At 52.7% G+C, this 17,658-nt stretch overlaps 2 protein-coding genes across 2 annotated transcripts; both read left to right on the top strand.

The window, feature by feature from the left end:
- The first annotated feature begins 6,989 nt into the window (after window positions 1-6,989).
- AP5S1 (adaptor related protein complex 5 subunit sigma 1) lies at window positions 6,990-9,139 on the top strand. Its single transcript, XM_027636301.1, has 2 exons — window positions 6,990-7,329; window positions 7,804-9,139. The coding sequence occupies exons 1-2, from the start codon at window positions 7,172-7,174 to the stop codon at window positions 8,228-8,230; spliced, it is 585 nt and encodes a 194-aa protein (XP_027492102.1). The 5' UTR covers window positions 6,990-7,171; the 3' UTR covers window positions 8,231-9,139.
- A 47-nt stretch (window positions 9,140-9,186) lies between these two features.
- LOC113943664 lies at window positions 9,187-17,641 on the top strand. The gene is given in 15 exon segments (XM_027635775.1): window positions 9,187-12,445; window positions 12,520-12,645; window positions 12,745-12,842; window positions 12,937-13,063; window positions 13,163-13,257; window positions 13,343-13,523; window positions 13,648-13,859; window positions 15,228-15,427; window positions 16,122-16,273; window positions 16,451-16,579; window positions 16,681-16,778; window positions 16,885-17,011; window positions 17,097-17,191; window positions 17,269-17,449; window positions 17,523-17,641. Coding segments are annotated over 15 exon segments (2,076 nt in total). The 5' UTR covers window positions 9,187-12,303; the 3' UTR covers window positions 17,636-17,641.
- The last annotated feature ends 17 nt before the right edge of the window (window positions 17,642-17,658 follow it).

The raw sequence follows: 17,658 nt of genomic DNA, 5'->3' as shown, positions 1-17,658 counted from the left end.
CAGGAGCAGGAGCAAGAGTCCCTGGGAAGGTGCAGTGATCAGGAATTGGGAATGAGCCTTCTATTTCTATTTTGTTTCTCTGATTACTTAATATTTTCCCTATTAAAAATGTTAACTTAATTCCAGAAGGAAGCATGAAGCTAATGTTCCAAAGTTGTATTGATTTGGTTTAAACAAATGGCTTTCTTAATTTAAATAAAACAAAGGCTTTCTGGGGAGGTGGTCTGATATGGGCAATGCTTTCTGAGTACCCCACAATAGCAGAATTATTCCAGATCAGCACGGAAGAGGCTTAGGCTGTCCTTGAGTTATGGGGGTGGCAGCTGTAGAGAGGGAAGAGATTTTTGTGGGGAGGGTGTTGTTGAGCATTTCCTCAACCGTTATTTATGCATCCTTTGTGGATTTGAAACAGTAACAAAGTAGTTTAGCTCTGGCCATCTGAGCTTGATGGCATGGCAGAGATGCCTTCCATGGGCTGACAGAAATTAATCACAATGTCTAAAACTGAAGGGGCTTTTAACAAAAGAGACTTGTTACATGCGGGGAGATGAGATACTTTTATTCCCTTCAGGTGTAGTTCATGAGCTTGAGTCCTGCACCCTGCTCTTTGTACAGCAGTGGGCAGCTTGAATCCACCTCACCATCATGTCAGCCCTCTTCCTCATCCCTTGGCTGCATAGGAGGCATTGAACATGATCCAGAGTGGCTTATGTTGAAGAGTTAAAATTTGCAGTGAGCAAAGCTGTGGTGGTTAAATGGTATTTCTTTCTCCATCTCTCCCAGTGCTGCTTCTTGGTGCCGTAGGTGCTCTTCCTCACTCTGGAGTGTGCTTCTGTCTTTGAAGGTTCCGTCTTGTATCTTCTATATCCAACCTGACTCCTTCTGCCTGACCAGGTTACCTGTTTCTCACAAACCACTTGGGAGACAGAGAGGGTTTATAAGGATTGCAAGTCTTTTCCTCAGTTAAATTAGGCTTCCTGGGACACGACACATGAGAAGCCATCAGCAGAATGCATGCAGCAGCATGTCCCTGCTGCTCTGGCTTCTCAGAAGTGGGAATGGCTTTGCTGCAGCATTTACTTAGTAGGACTTGATGTGCTCTGACATATGCAGTGGTGACAAACTGGTAGTCCCTTTTTCCATGCCTGGGGACACAGTGTGTTGGCAAGATGGAAGGGTGCTCAGGAAACAAGTTTCACAGTACCGATGCAGTTTTGCAGAGTTGGATATCCTTGTAACAAATTGGTTGTAAGACGAAATTTAAAATGCTGTATCCCAAAGGTACCCTTTAAAACACCAGCTGTTTTAACACTGGGAAATGACATGCATCTCAAGAGGTTTGATGAGGTTTTTTAGCAATCACTTCATTAAAGATTTTAGGAGATGGAAGTCCTTGTAATAGCAGTCATTCAAAGTTTGAATCAAACCCATGTTACTGTCACTTGGACAGAAGTGGTTTTGCAGATGCTGTTCCAGCTGCAAGTAGTATATTTACAGCTCAAATTTAGGGAAGCCAAAGATTGCAGTAATGGCAGTGGGAATTCCAAGCAGGTAACTTGTAGGAAAACTCTGGTAGAGGTCTTGTTAAACTTTCTACTACCTGTATTTTTTCATGGGAGTGATAGATGGGAGCTAGTTTTGTGGAGGAATGGGAAATGGGAGTAGCCAAAACCAGCAAAACTTAAGTGGAGGGAGGTGGGAAGCCAAAACAGGGCTTTTGGGGCTATGCCACTTATATATAAGATACTTGACTTGAAAGCCATAAAGGAAGTACAACGCAAAGGTTGAATGACTCTTCAAAAAACAAGGTCACATAGCATTTATGTTTTCTGCTGGAAAGCAGCCTCTTCTCTGTGCTCCTGTAAATCATCTACCATTAACAGGGGAAATAAGTCTATGAATACACATAAAAGCACAACCACCTTTCAGAAGAACTGGTATGAGCTCCTGCTCACGTGTGCAGTGTGTGATACTCAGTCACTGACAGGCTCACTGACACTCCTTTCTGGCATACTAGTCCTGGTCCCCACCATGAATGCTGCCATCTGAGGGGAAGATTCTCCACAAAAACAATAGACAGACAGATAGGCATTTGGTATGATTTTCACCAAGAAATCAAGCAGGAGGGTGTAAAATGAAATAGTGGACAAGCTGAACAGTGGCTCTTGGGCTAATTTTCTGGGAGGCGGCTTCTTCAACCTGCTGCACACATCTCTCCAGTAAATGTGGCAGTAACTGTAAAGTAAGAATAACCCAAGAAACTCAAAGATGAACAGAAAAGAGAACACAGGAAAAGCTGCTTCAGGGTACAGACTGATGAGCTAAGAGGATTTCTATTGTCATAAAGTAGTTTTTCCCATAAAAAAGCAGGTAAGAGCACATTGTTCAGAAAATGGTGGAACTATATTATTTTGAATCAAGAACTTCTCCTTGGAGCTGGTCATCTGCTTAGTGAGAAGTGGCTTCATAGACACCATGGGGAATTCTTTTCCCTAGTCAACAGGCTGAGCCGTGAGAGTGCAACTGAATTTCCTTTCACTTGCCAAACTAAGTCCTGAAGCACTGAAGAGGTATTTTGCTCAGGTTTCATTGGATTTCTCCAGTTCTGGCCACTCCAATGCCATCACTTCCCTGCCAGACTTCAGGAAGCGATTTCTGATTTTTTTTCAGAAGCGAAGAAAAACAGAATTGCCAAACCCACCTGAAATCAGCGCAGCCAAAGGTAACTGCTTCCCAAACCTTGCTCTCAGTGCACAAGTCTTCATGGGTTAACTGTTACATATTGTTCATAAAATGCACTTTTGTCAGAAAATATTTATGTTAGCAGCTGTACCGGCAAGGTTACTACCAAAATATTCTTCTGTGCTTTGGGGTTTGGTTGTTGGTTTATTTGTTTTGTTCTTGTTTGGGTTTTTTTTAATCCTCATCCTGTTCTAAATAGGGGAATGATTCATTCCTATCTTTCTGTTTAATTTCACTTCAGCCTACTGTTTTCTGTTTCAGATGAAAAGAAAGCTAGTTTGTTCATAAGGAAAATATGACTGCATAAGCTTGGCACTCAGAAGACAGAAGTAGACCTGTTTGTATCTTAGAATCGTAGAATTGTAGAATGGTTTGAGTTGGAAGGGACCTTAAAGATCATCTAGTCCCAACCTTCCTGCCATAATCATGGACATTTTCCAAGCCCCATCCAGCCTGGCTTGGAACAATTCCAGGAATGGGGCATCCACAGCTTCTCTGGGCAACATGTTCCAGTGCCTCACCATCCCCACAGGGAAGAATTTCTTCCCAATATGTAATCTACACCTGCCTTCTGTCAGTTTGAAGCCACTCCCCTTTGTCCTGTCACTACGTGCCCTTGTCCAAAGTTTGCCTCCAGCTCCTTGTAGCCCTTTTAGATACTGGATTCTGAGTAAGGCTGGCATATAATGGTTGAAAGAGCAAAACCAATGAAGTCACCACAACATGAACTACCTTGAAATTACCTATAGCTGAACTGACTTGCCCTATAGGCCCCTGATCTTATAGCCTGTGGCAGTGGTTATCTTATAGCAGGTACAAATGGATGGAAATGGCAACAAGGAAAAATAATTTGATATAGCAGCAGCCACTGAACACAGTTTGAGGCTCCAGGGCTTTACTTTCAAGAAAAAAGTTGTCTTCCTGAATAGTGTGCAAACATTTCTTGATCATCTTCCTATATTAAAATTACTGAGGGAATTACCAGTGTGGTGAAAAGGGTGAGGGTTTCTATAGGTTAACACACAGGATCAGAGCCTCAACCAAACTCAGCCACTGTAAGAAAGGAGATTTTTTTTCTAGCCATGACATGTAATTTAATTTACAGTTCTGCGCAGAAAGGGCGATCAGTGGTAAATTCCCAAATCCAGCACCCCGAGACAAAAAAGCAGGCCTACTTATACAGTTACAATCTTAAGCTATTAGCATATCTTACTGAAGTCACTACTTGGCTAAGTTGTTATTGGCTCATCCTTTCTCTGCTTTGAATTAAAGCCATTGTGTCCCAAGAAATCATAGTGCATGCTCAGTGAGTGGTGGTCTTTTTGTGGGCAGGGGGGGCCTGAGCTGGGGTGTGTTTTTACTATTATAAGGAGCAAAAGTTCATCACTAGGGCAAGTTCTCACCACAGAACAGGTCAAAACAGGTTTTCTTCTAGCTCATCATTACACATCCCAGACAAGCAGGATTTTATCTTTGTTTTCCCCCTTCATGAACTTAGGCCATCAATTTCCTGTCTTCCACATTCCCATGGTTATTGCTTCCATTGCTTAACCACTTTATCTTGTTATTTGGAACTTCGCTCCTGTTATTCATCAAGGTGGGAACCAGGATGGAGGCACTTGTGTGGAACCCCTCTGGAGGCTGAGGGTCTGGTTGCATTGGTCCCTGAAGCTTAGTCCATATTTAGATGATGTACAATTATGTCCATTCCTATTCAAGTCATGACAGTGATTGATTTATGGCCCTGTTAAAAAGCCAGGATAATTTGAACAAGCACAAGCTGTAATGAGCTGGAGTGGAAATGAACTGGAGCCACAGACCAACTGGAGAGGGAAACAAACTGGAGCTGCAAATAATCTGGAGCCAAAATGAAGCTGAGGAAGATTAAGCCCAACTGGAGCCTAAAATGTGCTGGAAGCAAGAACAAACCAGACCCATCCACGAGCTGGACCTGAGACAGACTGGGGACAGAAATAAATAACTTGAAGCTGCAAGTGAGCTGGAGCCACAAACAAGCTGGAGCCACCAAGTCACCGCAGCATCTCCGGGCAGGCTGAGCCAGGAGTGGGGCCGTGCAGAGGGCAGGCAGCAGCAGCATCGCCCTCAGTGCAGGCAGCCCGGCTTCTTCCTGGGACATCCACACCCCATGCGGGGCTCTCGGGCACAAGTGGCTCCCGCTGTGGTGGATTCCAGCTCTCCCCATTTCCATCAGAGCCAGCGCAGGGCCGAGGGGTTTGTCCTGCCGGCAGCGGCTCCGGAAGAGCTGCAGAGAAGAAACCAGGTGGGAGCAGGGGGGCCTGTAGCAGGAGGGGTCACCGGCCGCCCCGGGAGACCTCCATCCCCGCTGAGTCCCCATCCCCGCCAGGGGGACATGGCTGGGAGCCAAGGCCAGGAGCCGCCGGCGTGGTGGAGCTGGGACTGATCCCGCGGTGGAAAGCGGAGCATTGCCGGGGACTCCCAGCCCCAGCGGCCGAGCTGCATCTGTTCCCCAGGCCAGCAACCCCAGGCCGGTGCCCAAAACATGCATGCATGCATGCCGGGAAAGCCCCGAGCATGTCCCACCGCCCCGGGCGCGGCGGGGAGGGAGCGAAGCGCCGGCCCCGCACGGTGCCGCCGCCCGGCAGGCGTGGAGCGGCACCGCAGCCCCCGGTACCGGCACCGGTGTGGCCATCGCGATGTCCCTGCACAAGGCGGGGGCTCGGGGGAGGACACGGCCGGGTCAAGAGCGGCCACAAGCCGTGCAGAAGGCAGGGATTGCCGTGGCACCCGCCAGCAAGGAGGACCCTGAGCAAGGTAGCGTCCCCGCTCTGGGAAGGTGCAAGGGAGAGCATTCCAAGAGGGTCCTGTGGTAGCACAACAGCATGGCAGGGGGCTGTGGCTCCCAGCGTGCCAGGTCTGCAGATCAGCTGGAGGAGGTGCTCTGAGCCATGTGCAGCAGGGTTGCATGAGCCTGAGGCTGGCCATCTCCTCCTGGGTGGCGGCACCAGGGGTACATCTGGCAGGCTACAGCGTGGCTGGGGTGGACACCACAGCTGGAATATGGACAACATAGCCTGGATATGGACACTATAGTTGGAATATGGACACCACAGCTGGGATATGGTGCCCCTATACACGCCCTGTGCACAGCAGCAAGACCCCCACTCCTCCCCACCTCCAACCCTCAACCTGTGAATGACCAGCCACAGCCATAAAGAATTTGTCAAAAAACAGCTTTGCCATTGAAGCCACTTGAGGCAGAAAACAAGTATTCCGTGGCTGGAAAGGTCTCATGGAAGAGCCTCTCCCTCCATGTCCCCACAAGACAAGCACCCTTCCATGCTCGCCCTGGCCCCGTGCCCCCGAGCCATGACCCCCCATGCCATCCCAAGCCACATCCACCCCCATGTGCCCCCCAGCCACGTTCACCCCATGCCCAGAGACAAGCGTCACCACCCCCATTTAGACCCTGGCCATTCCCCCCAAAACTGTCCTGTGCCCCCACTTTGAGCCACACCTCCCTGTGCTGTAAGAGTACCAGGGTGGTCACATCAAGAGCCTTCCCACCAACTCATGTCTTATTTAAAGTAGTTCTGCTCTAAGCCAGTTATGGTTTACGTTGGGCAACAGGAGGGTCTTCACCTTAACCCTGGACCCAGGAGTTGGGCACTGTGAGCTGGGCAGCATGGAAGTGTTCGCTGGGCTGGGGACTGTCTTTTGTGTTTTGTTTATTGCTGATTGTTTTCTTACACACTCTGTTAATACAACTCCTTCGGGAGGGGAACAACCCCGGCTCCTGACGTGGGACAGCGGAGGGTGGGCACTCCCCGATCTGGGGCTGCATCGGGGGCCCAGGCTCGGCGATCGGAGCTTCCCTGGGTACTGGGGGCTCCCCCAGGGGCACGGCGGCTGTGGCAGGGGCAAGCGTGCGCCCCCGACCGCTGTCCCTGCTTGTGGGGGCGGCAGGAAGGGGCCCCGCGGGTGTGCCCCGCTAGCCTGGGCCCCAGGCAGGCGGCACGGCAGGGACTCATAGAGCTCTGCCCCGCTCCCGGTGCCGCCTAGGCCACTGGAACACCACGGGGAGGAGGACAGGGGACAGGGGCTGTGGGTCACGGCTACGCCCGGGGCAAGAGCAGAGATGGGTCGGGAGGGGACACCACGGGCTCTCACAGCCAGGACAACGCTACTCGGCAACACTACCACCTGCCATATTGTGCGTCCTCCCTACCCCACCCACCGGCCGCTACCCACCAATCAGCTCTCGCTGCCCTCGGAGTTTTGGCCAATCGTAACCCGCCGTTTGCGCGTCCTCCGCCCTTCCCTCCGGCCACCGCCTGCCGCCCCTTCCGGAAGCACCACCGCTCCTTTCCCGAGCCACCACTGCCCCTTCCGCTGGAGCAGGGGTTGGGCTGGGCTGGGCTGGGCTGGGTCGCAGGGCGCGGTCTCAGCCATGGTCCGGGCGTTCGTGCTGCTGTCGCCGGGGGGGCCGGCCGGGCAGGCTCCCTGCCGCGTGCTGTACGCGCACGCCTTCGGGACCCCTCCCGGGACCCCTCTCGGGGGTCCCCGGCAGCGCCTTCTCCGCAAGGAGCAGCTGCTGGTCGTGGCCAGGTAGCCGGGAGAACCCCCCGCCTCGGGGCGGCGACATCACTCTCCATGGGAACCCCCTTCCTGGGGATGCTGGGCTGGGTGGGACCCCTGTGACCCCCTCCATTCCCTGAAGCCCCTGGAGTTGTGACTCTCCATCCCTTTCCCTGGGACCCCCACAACCATGATGCCTCCTTTTTTTTTTTTGATGTGGGGGCTCCTGGGTTTTGCCGGACCCCCAGGGCTGAGACACCCCTTTGCTGTGGGACACCCTCCCTTTCTGAGGGGAGCCTGTGCTCAGTGGGACCTCCAGAACTGTGGCAGCCCCCTTATGGGGGGGACAGGGCTCAGCGGGAACCCCAGGACCATGATCCCCCCCATTCATCAGATATGCCCTTTTTGGGGATGCTGGGACCCTGTGTCCGCAATAGAGGAGGTCACTCTATCCCTGGATGAGGCAGGAGTCCATAACACAAGGGTCCCCCCTTTCTCTTCCAGACAAGTGGCTTCCCAGTGCCAGCTGCTTCAGTCATCCCTGGGCCGCATGTCCTCCCCACAGCTCCCCCAGCTGCCTGATGAGCCGGTGTCACTCCAAGATGCTCCGGGGGGGCTTTTCCAGATGCCCCCTGGAGACCCCTTCCCTGACCAGGTGACAGTAGTCTGGTTATCAGTGCTGGCCCTCGCCTGTGCTTTGGTTTGTGACTCCCAGGAAAATCTGTCCTTGGCTGAAATCACCCTGCGGCGCCTGGCTCCCCGCCTGCTCATCTCCTTGCGGCTCCTCAGCCCTGGTGCTGATGTCCTGCTCCGTCCGGATGCTGCTGATGCCCTCCTGGATCGTCTCCTGCCCCATGGGCAGATGCTTTTTCTCAATGAACGTTTCCTCCAGGCAGTGGACCGGGAGCTGGGCATCAAAGCATCCCGCTGAGCTACAGATGACATCCTTGCCCACCACCCCTGGATATTTTTCATTGGGGAGAGACAAGGGAAGGATCCGAGATGGTTGCCAACCACCCAGCAGGATGGATGGGAAAAGTAGCTCAGGAATAAAGAGCAACATGCCAGCAAAGAGCGGGATTTTAATCCATTTATCCCCCAACTTTGTTGTGGGAGAGCCAATAGCCATTCCCATATATCCATCTGGAGATGGAACAGTGCCGTGTTCCTGCACTGTTTTCCTGCACTGTATTCTTCCACCGCTCCATGCGCACGTGACAGCGGGCAGTGGCTCCTCATGGCCGTGAATGGACATTAAAAGAGGGATGCCGGGTTACCCCAGCTGGATGTTACAGGGCAGGTGGGGGGTTCCTGGCAGGGGAGACCTGGCTGTAGGCAGTGCAGAACCCCTCTGCTGTGGGATGGGAGCTCACCTCAGGACAGGAGGAACCGTAGGGGTCATGGGGAAGCCGGGGTTGTGCAACCAGCCCTGGTGCATCAGGGTCACTGGGTGGGGGATTTATTTAAAACAGGCAGCGAGGCAGGATGTGGCCGTGCGCCTGACACAGCGGGTTGGTTGTCGCCGGGTGATGCTGCTTGGGAACAGGGGACCTATGTGACACCCTGGGAGGTGGCTGGAGCTAGCATCCACCTGCACAGCTCTTCCAGCTGCCACCAGGGTGCAGTAGGGATCAGGGCTCTATCCTAGCAGTTTCTGAGTGCTAGGAGAGTCAGGGAACCAGGACGTGGCATGCGTGGCTCTGCCTGTAAGACCCTGACCTACTATACAAGCACATAGTAGTGGGTTTTTGAAAAAGGGGTAGGATGAAAAGGAAGAGAGAAAAGAAGAGATGAATTAAAGGGGCAGAGAAAGAAAGAGAGGAAGAAAGAAAGGAAGGAAGAAAGAGAAAGAGAAGAAGGAAGAAAAAAAAGAAAGGAATAAAGAAAGAAAGAAAAAAAGAAAGAAGGAAGGAAGAGAAAGGAAAGAGAGATCACCAGTCCTGTTCCATCCATTCAACTGATGGAATGTCCAGGGTTCCAAGGACACAGCCCAGGCTTGGTGGGGGTACGTTTTTATAGATAGGTTTCCCTGCCCTGAAGACAGATTCCTTGCTTTCTATACAAATTAGTTCTCATGCAGTCTGTTCTTTCACACCCTTCTGGAAATGGGTTGGGGGGAGTTGGGCATCTTGGATGGTCTCGTCCCCCCCCCACCAGATTGACCTTTGGTTGACAGTATGTGCCTGCTTCTGTGCTGATGCTGTCTTATTTTTTTAGTTGTGTCTCTATGGACTAGAACAAGGATGTTTGTCCCAGAAAAGTGCTGCCCTACCTCTGCATGGCCCCTTTATCCGGTCACATCTTGTTCTTCCTTGTGGCATGTTAGTTCCAACAGTCCTTCGTTGGCTCCATGGCCATCCTGCTGTTGGTGTTTGAGATTTACACATGGTCCCCTTTTCTTCTGGGCTTCTACACCACCCTATGGCTCAAACATCAATAGGGTCCTTGAAAAGGTGATCCCTTGAAAAGGGAAAAGAAGGGAAAGAGAGGTAGAGGGAGGGGCAAATGCATTCTGTAAATTATCTCTAAGCTTTGGGATAATCTCTCCATAATTTTCCACACCTTAACGTACAATCCAGTTACCAAAATGAAAAGCAGAAAGGTTAATACTAAAAGAACAATCACAGTGCCACATTTTGTTAAAAATTCACATTGCTGTTGGCGACCATCCAAATGAAATGTCACACCAGAGGTGTTCCCCATCTTTCTTCACCCATTCCATCACCCAGTGGACTTTTTCCACATCTTAGTGAACAGTAATCAAAGTCTTTTGTTCGTTGTCTTGTGCTTGCTTCAACAGTCATCTCAGGTCCTCATGTTGTAGCACCTTTTTTACCAGTGTGAGGTTTATACCAGTGGGAATGGGTTTTAAAGCTAAGATCGAGGTGTAGTTAGATTTCAGCAACTGGTAGGAGTTAATCAGAGCTGAATAATTGAAATCCTACCCCTTGATTTGAACAAATTTACAAATGTTAGAGTGATTTTTTTGTTATTACTACCTGATTATCTGCAATTACGTGGTCATAAGGTGTTCCTAAGCAAACACATCTCCTGCCTGCATGCACATGCATGTTTTCTGAGTTGTAATCTGATCAAATTTCAAAATGGTATATTTTGCTCAGTATCAAGACAAGTGTCTTGAGCCCTTAGTTTATTTTCCTGACAGATAAAACCTTGTTGTTCCTGCACAATGCATGCATCGACTTCTGTAGTTTGCCATTTTGTCCCTTCTTTCTAGGCTCATACCCTATGTTCTGTGGGGTACAGTACAGTTCCATTATAAATTAATCCTAAAGCATGATGGGATATATTTTTTAAACTTTAACATTAAGCACTGTTAACACAAAGGCAGTGACTGTATAATTTTTGAGGTTATAGGTAAAGTTGACTAAATGCCACCAGGACAGGAAGTTTCTTTTAAACTATTTTCCCAAATTTCCTTCCTAATCTCAGTGGGCAAGTTACTGCCTTCACCTTCCCATATGATAGCAGCTGTCATATATTGCATGCACAATTGGGCTTGAATACAACCAAGAGCCAAAGAGACATTGTCTTGGAGTGTTTCAATGGTGTTAGCAATTAATTGTTGATCAGAACCAACTGGAATCTGAATGTATGGGCCATTATTTTGTATGCATTCATAGGATTCCACTTGCTGGATTTCAGTGTCACCTGGTTTATGGCCAGAATTCTCTTGCAAGTCAGCCACTGAATCAGATCTAATGGAGTAATTTTTTGTGTGTGATTTTCTGCTCCACCCTGAGGTCTAGTAGATTCAGGGGGGGTTGAAGGAGATAAAGAATCATCTTTCCCTGGTTCCCTGTCATTGGGATCACCCTATATGTTTACATCCCTTGTAAGTCTGATGTACTTTTCCTGGAACTTTGATATCTCAGTCGCGGTATATAGCTCCATTTTGGTAGCAGTTTGCTGACCCTGACCATCATCTGTGGTTTCAGTTTTAATTAAGGGTCATAATGTTAATTCCTCATCATCAGATGACAAATGCTACGTCTCACTTCTTGTCAGGGTAATAAATGCATTTACTGTCTTCCAACTCCTTCATTGGATATAAAAAGTCAGAGTTGTGCGATCATATTTTTCAGATGGCACAGATTCTAAATCCTGCACTGGTGCCCCCTTTCCCACAGTTCCTGCTGACCTGGCCTGGGCCAGGCACCACTTCCCTTCTGCTTCTCCTCGATCTCCTGCAGCAGGAGCAGCACCCGCTCCACCGTGCCAGGTCCCAGCACTGTACAGCCTGGATCACATCACCCAGGATGGAGAAGTTCAGTGTACTCAGCACCTTCCTAAAAGAGGCCAGGAGGGCAAGGAGGGAGGCACTCCTCTGCCTGCAGCACCCTCGGCCAGGTTCCAGCCAGTCTGGTCCACAGCCAGGACAAGCAGGGGCAACACAGTGCTCACAGGGCAGGGAGGGAGGGAGGCAGAGCCCACCCCAAAACTGCCCCACACCCTGGCTGCTGGCCTTTTGAACCTGCTTCCCATCCTCCATGCTCCTTAGCCGAGCCAGCTTTCGTTAACCATTACCGCTTGGGCGGGGTGGGAGGGTGGAGGTGCCAAGGCTCCTGGGGACCAGAGGCCTCAGAATCTTGATAGGTACAGCTGCAGCAGGAATAGGGTGGCAGAGGTGTCTCTGCAGCTGTAGAACCCTGTGGCACCTATTAAAGGGGCTGAAGCTGGGGGAGAAACACAGACAAGTGGGAGGAGAGGTGATGGTGGGCTCTGTTCCTTACCCCTCACGGCTTGGGCTTAGTGCATGGCTGGCACCACAGATGTCAAGGTGGCATCCTGCTGGGGAATGGGCCATGCCCCTGGCTCTGGCACTGGCATTGGCAACACCTCTGCCACATGTGATCCAGGCTAAACTTTGCCTGGTGGGGCACTGCCCTGGGCACAGTGCTGCCACGGGATCCAGCTAGTCCCAAGGTTGTGGAGGCTGCCAGCAGGGAGGACAGCCAGCACAGTGAGGATCCACCACCAGCCATGGAGCAGGAAAGTGTCAGGGAGGAGCTGGGCAGCCTCCACGGTATCCCCCTCTACAAGATGTTCATTGAGGGCTGGCCACAGGTGAAGGATTTCCAAGCCCATCCAGATGACCTGCTCATCTCCACCTACCCCAAATCAGGTGAGTGGCCCTGGGGAAGGGTGAAGGGAGGATGAGTTGACACCAGCCTTTGCAATGCTGTCCCTGTGCTGCAGGCACAACGTGGCTGAGCGAGATCATGGACATGATCTACCAAGATGGCGATGTGGAGAAATGCCGACGGGATGCCATCTACAACCATGTGCCCTTCCTGGAAATGAAGGACCCTGGGATACCGAGTGGTGAGCTTCCCCAGCCTGGCTCCCTGCGTGGGGAGGGAGCAGAACTGGGGTCGGGCTGAGCATGCTGGGGCTCACACCTCTAAGCCCCCTGTGCCACAGGCGTTGAGCAGCTGGAGAACACCCTATCCCCATGGCTCGTAATGACCCATCTCCCAGTCCAGCTCCTCCCACAGTCCTTCTGGGAGAAGGACTGCAAGGTAATGCTGCAGGTGCCCCTGCCTCTCTCCCCATCTGGGTTGGCAGGGAGGAGGCACTATTCTATCTTCCAGCCACATCCTTGTCTGTCTCCAGACTATCTACATGGCCTGCAACCCCAAGAATGTTATCATCTCCTCCTACTACTTCTACCAGATGGCCAAGTTACACCCTGACGCTGGCACACTGGCTGAGTTCCTGGAGACCTTCCTGGCTGGCAAAGGTGAGGGCTGAGCCACTGGATGCCCACCCTGAAATGCTGGTGGGAAGGACATCCCCTGCTGCCCTGCTTTTTAGCTAATCCCTTGACCATATTCCACAGTGGCCTACAGGTCCTGGTATGACCATGTGCGGGGCTGGTGGGAGAAAAGGAAGGAGAAGAAGATCCTGTAGCTCTTCTATGAGGACATGAAAAAGGTGAGGGTGGGATGAGGGGCAAGGTGCCCTGGTTGCCCCCCCCCTTAGCGTTTTTGGCAGCCTCCTCATGTCAACTGCCCTGCAGGACCCACATCAGAAAGTGAAGAAGATCCTGCAGTTCCTGGGCAAGGAGGTGGTGGAGGGAACAGTGGAGAGGATCCTTCACAACACTACCTTCCAGGCGATGAAGAAGAACCCTGCTGCCAACTATGAGACCATGCCCACTGCCCTGATGGACCACAACCTCTCCCCCTTCCTCCATAAAGGTGGGATTTGGCCAGTGGTGGAGGGCTTGGGAGGAATGTCCCTGCATTGTATTTCAGCCACCATCCGTGGCTGCAAATATTTTGTGTGTCTTGAGATTTGCCCCACTTGTTTTCTTGCCCCCAGGGATCTTTGGAGACTGGAAGAACCACTTCACTGTGGCCCAGAATGAGCACTTCGACCGGCACTACCATGGCAGGCTCCAACCTCCACTTCCAGATGGAGATGTGAGGGGCTCATCCCCCTTTCCAGGAGGACTCTGCTTCTCCTTGCTCCCCCAGTGTGGAGAGTGGGTCCAGGTGGAGCATCCTTGCACTGATTTACTTTTCCCCTTGCAATAAATTGTGATAAATGGAGAGTGAGTCATTGCCTGCAGAAAAAGGCAGGGGAGGAGGCTGAACCCCCCCAAATTCCAAGCAGTGTCTGGGAGAACCTCCATGATCAGCAGTAGAGAAGGTGGGCACACACAGTGGATTTTTGCCTGGTGATGGTCAGGCATCACTGGGAATATGCATCCTCCCAAAACCCACCACTGGCCCCTGTCAGCTTGGGTGTCCCAGACCCAGCCTACCAAGGTGCCTAGAGGGAGCATAGATCGGTGAAGAGTGGAAAAACCCCAAACCACCAGCAAACCTGCTGCTGCCATGGCTTTTGTGTGCACAGGAGCTTTCATGGCTCCAGGTTGTGGCAAGTTTCTTGACAGAGTGGGTGGTGGTGAGGCTCTCCCCAGGCTCCCTGACACAGCTGGAGCTTGGCAGCCCATAGTTTATGGAACAAAGGTGAAGGGAAACACCTCCCTGCTGGCATATGGCCGGGCTCAGCAACATCACCATCCTTGCTGGATAGGGAACCCACCCTGTAACCTCCAACCTGATTGCACTGAGACCTTGCTCCGGGATGGCCAGAGCAAACCACTCCCTGTCCCCCTGGGGCAAGGGTGTGCTTTGGAGCCCCAAGTGCCCCACTTACACTCCATTTCTGGCCTGTTCCAGAGTTTCTAAGATTGCAGCTTTTTGGCAATACAGCCTCACAGGGTTGTTTTATCCCCAAAGAGAAGCAACTAGGATCCGACTCCTATAGAGCAGCAGTGCTGTGAGGAGACCTGCCAATGGAGATCTCTGTGCTTCCCCACCTCTTGGCTTTGCCTGTGGAGTTTGCACACGCAACCAGTTTTGCTGATATATGGACAGACGGACGAGGCATGTCCCTGCCTGCAAAACACCTGAACGTCTGGCATGGCATGTCCCACCTCACCTGGAACTTGGCCCTGGGTCCAAATCAGGGACTTCTATCAAGGTTACAAACAAGTGAGCTGCTGCCCCTGCCCAGCTGCCACCTTTCCTACCCTTACCACTCTCTCCTGGCTCGCGGGTCGCCTGTGGGAAGCAGGTAAGGAGGAGCATTTCACCACCACCGGTACCTTTAAACACCTTTCCCAGGAGCACTTGTGCTTTACAATCCTGCAAACTTTGGACCCGTGTTTGCATGGAGCGGGGATATGACCAAAGCCTGATCTCCACATCCCACTAGCAAGCCCCACGTCTGTGTGAGGAATTGGGGACGTCCACTCAGGTGACTCCTGGATCAGGACAGGGTGACGTTAAATTCCCCGGGCTGGAATTTCCTCCCTTTGTTTGCCTCTGCGAGTGGAGGGGGCAGCTGTGATTTCCACTCCCGCCACCTGTGTGCGTACCGGGGGTTGCTGAGCACGGCACAGCTCATCGCAGGCATCTGGGTACAGTCCCTACCCCCGCTCGCCCCTTCCCTGCCCTCCTGCTGCCCCAGCACTGTCCCCCCGCCTCCCTGAGCCTCCATCTTCCACGAAGGGAAGGGAAAACAGCAAATCCCGCCCCGTAAGCGGCGGGCGAAGCTTTGCCTCCTCCCTGCCAGAGGACCCGGAGAAGAGGTAATGGGGGGACTCTGGCCACAGTCAGGGGGATCGGCCCATTTCAGGGTGCCCTGGCCTCACAAGCAGAGAGCCTGCGTGGGGGGGGTGCGGGGACTCAGAGAGGATCAGTGTCCCTGCAAACCCTTGGAAGATGGAAGCAAGCGACCAAGCCTCCCTCCAAAAGTCACAGTGTGGGTGTTTCGCAGCTCCCATATCCAGCATTTCTATCCTGGCTGGTGGGTAAAAAGGTTTCCTGGGGAGAGAGTTCTGGGAGCCCTGCTCCTCATTCCTGTCTCCTTCAAACCCTCACTCATCCCCCTGCAAGAAGGACTTCCCCAAGCTGCCGTACAGCTGAGAGGTGGGGAGAAAAAGGCAGAGGGAAAGCAGCCTGAAACCCCAGCCAGGAAAGCCCCTGTGAGCTTTTACACCCAGGTAAAAGTACCAGCTTGGTACAGGTAGCTGCCCCACTTCCTGCACTGACCTGAGCCCCACAGAGCCAGCCATGCCCCACACTCCGTGCACCACCAGCTGGCCCCACAAATCCCCTCAGAAGACAGATGCCACCTCCCATGACAACAACAAGCAGGGGACAGTTTCCTTCCTGTGGGCAGGATGGCTGGGTTCAGCAGGCATTTTGGGGACTCCAGGGAAAGAGGTGGCCCCATGATGCTCCTTGCTGCCAGCCAGCCCTGCCATGTGTCCATGTCCCCAGAAGAATGGCCAATCCAGACTCCTATCTGCGTCAGCCCTGGCGCACAGTGCATGGCATTCCCATGGTCAACGCCTTCGCCCTCAACTGGGAGCGGATTGACAGCTTCCAGAGTCGCCCTGAGGACATTGTGGTGGTCAGCTTCCCCAAGTCTGGTGAGTGTCCCCAGGCAACAGAGAGGGGCCACACTTGGGAAGGGAGGAACCAACCTGGAGGAGCTGGGACTGGAGGGGATGCTAAAAGGCAACGCTGGTAGATGGTGGCCCTTGGGTGCCTAAGATGGGGCTCTGGTGGGAGTGGCATCAGCTGGACATGCAGCCTCTCCTCGCCAGGCACCACCTGGGTCAGCGAGATTGTGGATGTGGTCCTGAAAGATGGTGACCCCAAAAAATGCAAGGAGGATAACATCATCAACCGGGTGCCCATGATGGAGTTTGCTGCCCCTGGGAAGATGCCAGCAGGTAACAGGGTGGCAGTGGGTGGTGGATGGGGGACACGCTTGGTTTTGTATGGGAGGGTACCCCACTGGCAGTGGGATTGCTCGTGGGGGAAATCCTTGCAGGCACGGACCAGCTGGAGGTTATGGCATCCCCTCGCATCATCAAGACCCACATCCCAGCTCACATCTTGCCCAAAACCTTCTGGGAAAACCGCTGCAAGGTAACAGGCTGGAGTTACCACACCTGGAGGAATCCAGCAGAGATAAGGGGGGTACCTGTCCTGTTGGGACCTTGCAAGTCCCCACATGCCACCAAGCTTTCTGCAGATGATCTATGTGGGGCGCAATGCCAAGGATGTGGCCGTTTCCTACTACCACTTTGACCTTATGAACAAGTTCCACCCTCATCCCGGGACATGGGCCCAGTACCTGGAGGAGTTCATGGCCGGCAGAGGTGGGACAGGGCACCCCGGGTGCATGTGGAGACTCTGTGGGGTGCTGTCACCAACTGACATCCCCTGGCTGCTCTCCCCATGCAGTGGCATATGGCTCCTGGTACAACCATGTCAAGGGCTACTGGGAGCGGAGGAAGGATCACCCCATTCTCTACCTCTTCTATGAGGACTTGAAGGAGGTGATGGACCGGGGTGGGTGGTGGTGTGGCATCTGGGGGGGTGGCAGGAGGGGTGAACATCAGCCTGTGTCCCACAGGACCTCCGCCGGGAGATTGTCAAGGTGGCCCAGTTCCTGGGGAAGAAGCTGTCGGAGGCGGCACTGGATGCCGTCACCCGACACACTTCCTTCGAGGCCATGCGGGACAACCCCACCACCAACTACAGCAAGCTGCCCTCTGACATCATGGACCACAGTGTGTCCCCCTTCATGCGCAAAGGTGAGCAGCTCTGGGGGGCTGCAGGTGCCCTGTCCCCCCGTCCCCTGCTGAGCCCCATCTCACCCCGCCTCAGGCACCACCGGAGACTGGAAGAACCACTTCACCGTGGCCCAGAACGAGCGCTTTGACCAGGACTATGCGCAGAAGATGTCGGGCACCGACCTGCGCTTCCGCACTGAGATCTGAGGAGACACCGCTAGACACCCCCC

This window comes from Corapipo altera, unplaced genomic scaffold (genome assembly GCF_003945725.1).
Source record: "Corapipo altera isolate COAL_440 unplaced genomic scaffold, ASM394572v1 22b, whole genome shotgun sequence".
NCBI classification, from domain to species: domain Eukaryota; kingdom Metazoa; phylum Chordata; class Aves; order Passeriformes; family Pipridae; genus Corapipo; species Corapipo altera.
The sequence above is the reverse complement of the archived record's forward strand: the minus strand, read 5'-3'. Positions and strand labels throughout refer to the sequence as shown.

What these genes read in the sequence shown, in the direction of transcription:
- AP5S1 (XM_027636301.1), top strand. Translation starts at nt 7,172, where the DNA reads ATGGTCCGGGCGTTCGTGCTGCTGTCGCCGGGGGGGCCGGCCGGGCAG. An exon ending in CAGCTGCTGGTCGTGGCCAG is followed by an intron (nt 7,330 to 7,803) that starts GTAGCCGGGAGA and finishes TTTCTCTTCCAG; the next exon opens with ACAAGTGGCTTCCCAGTGCC.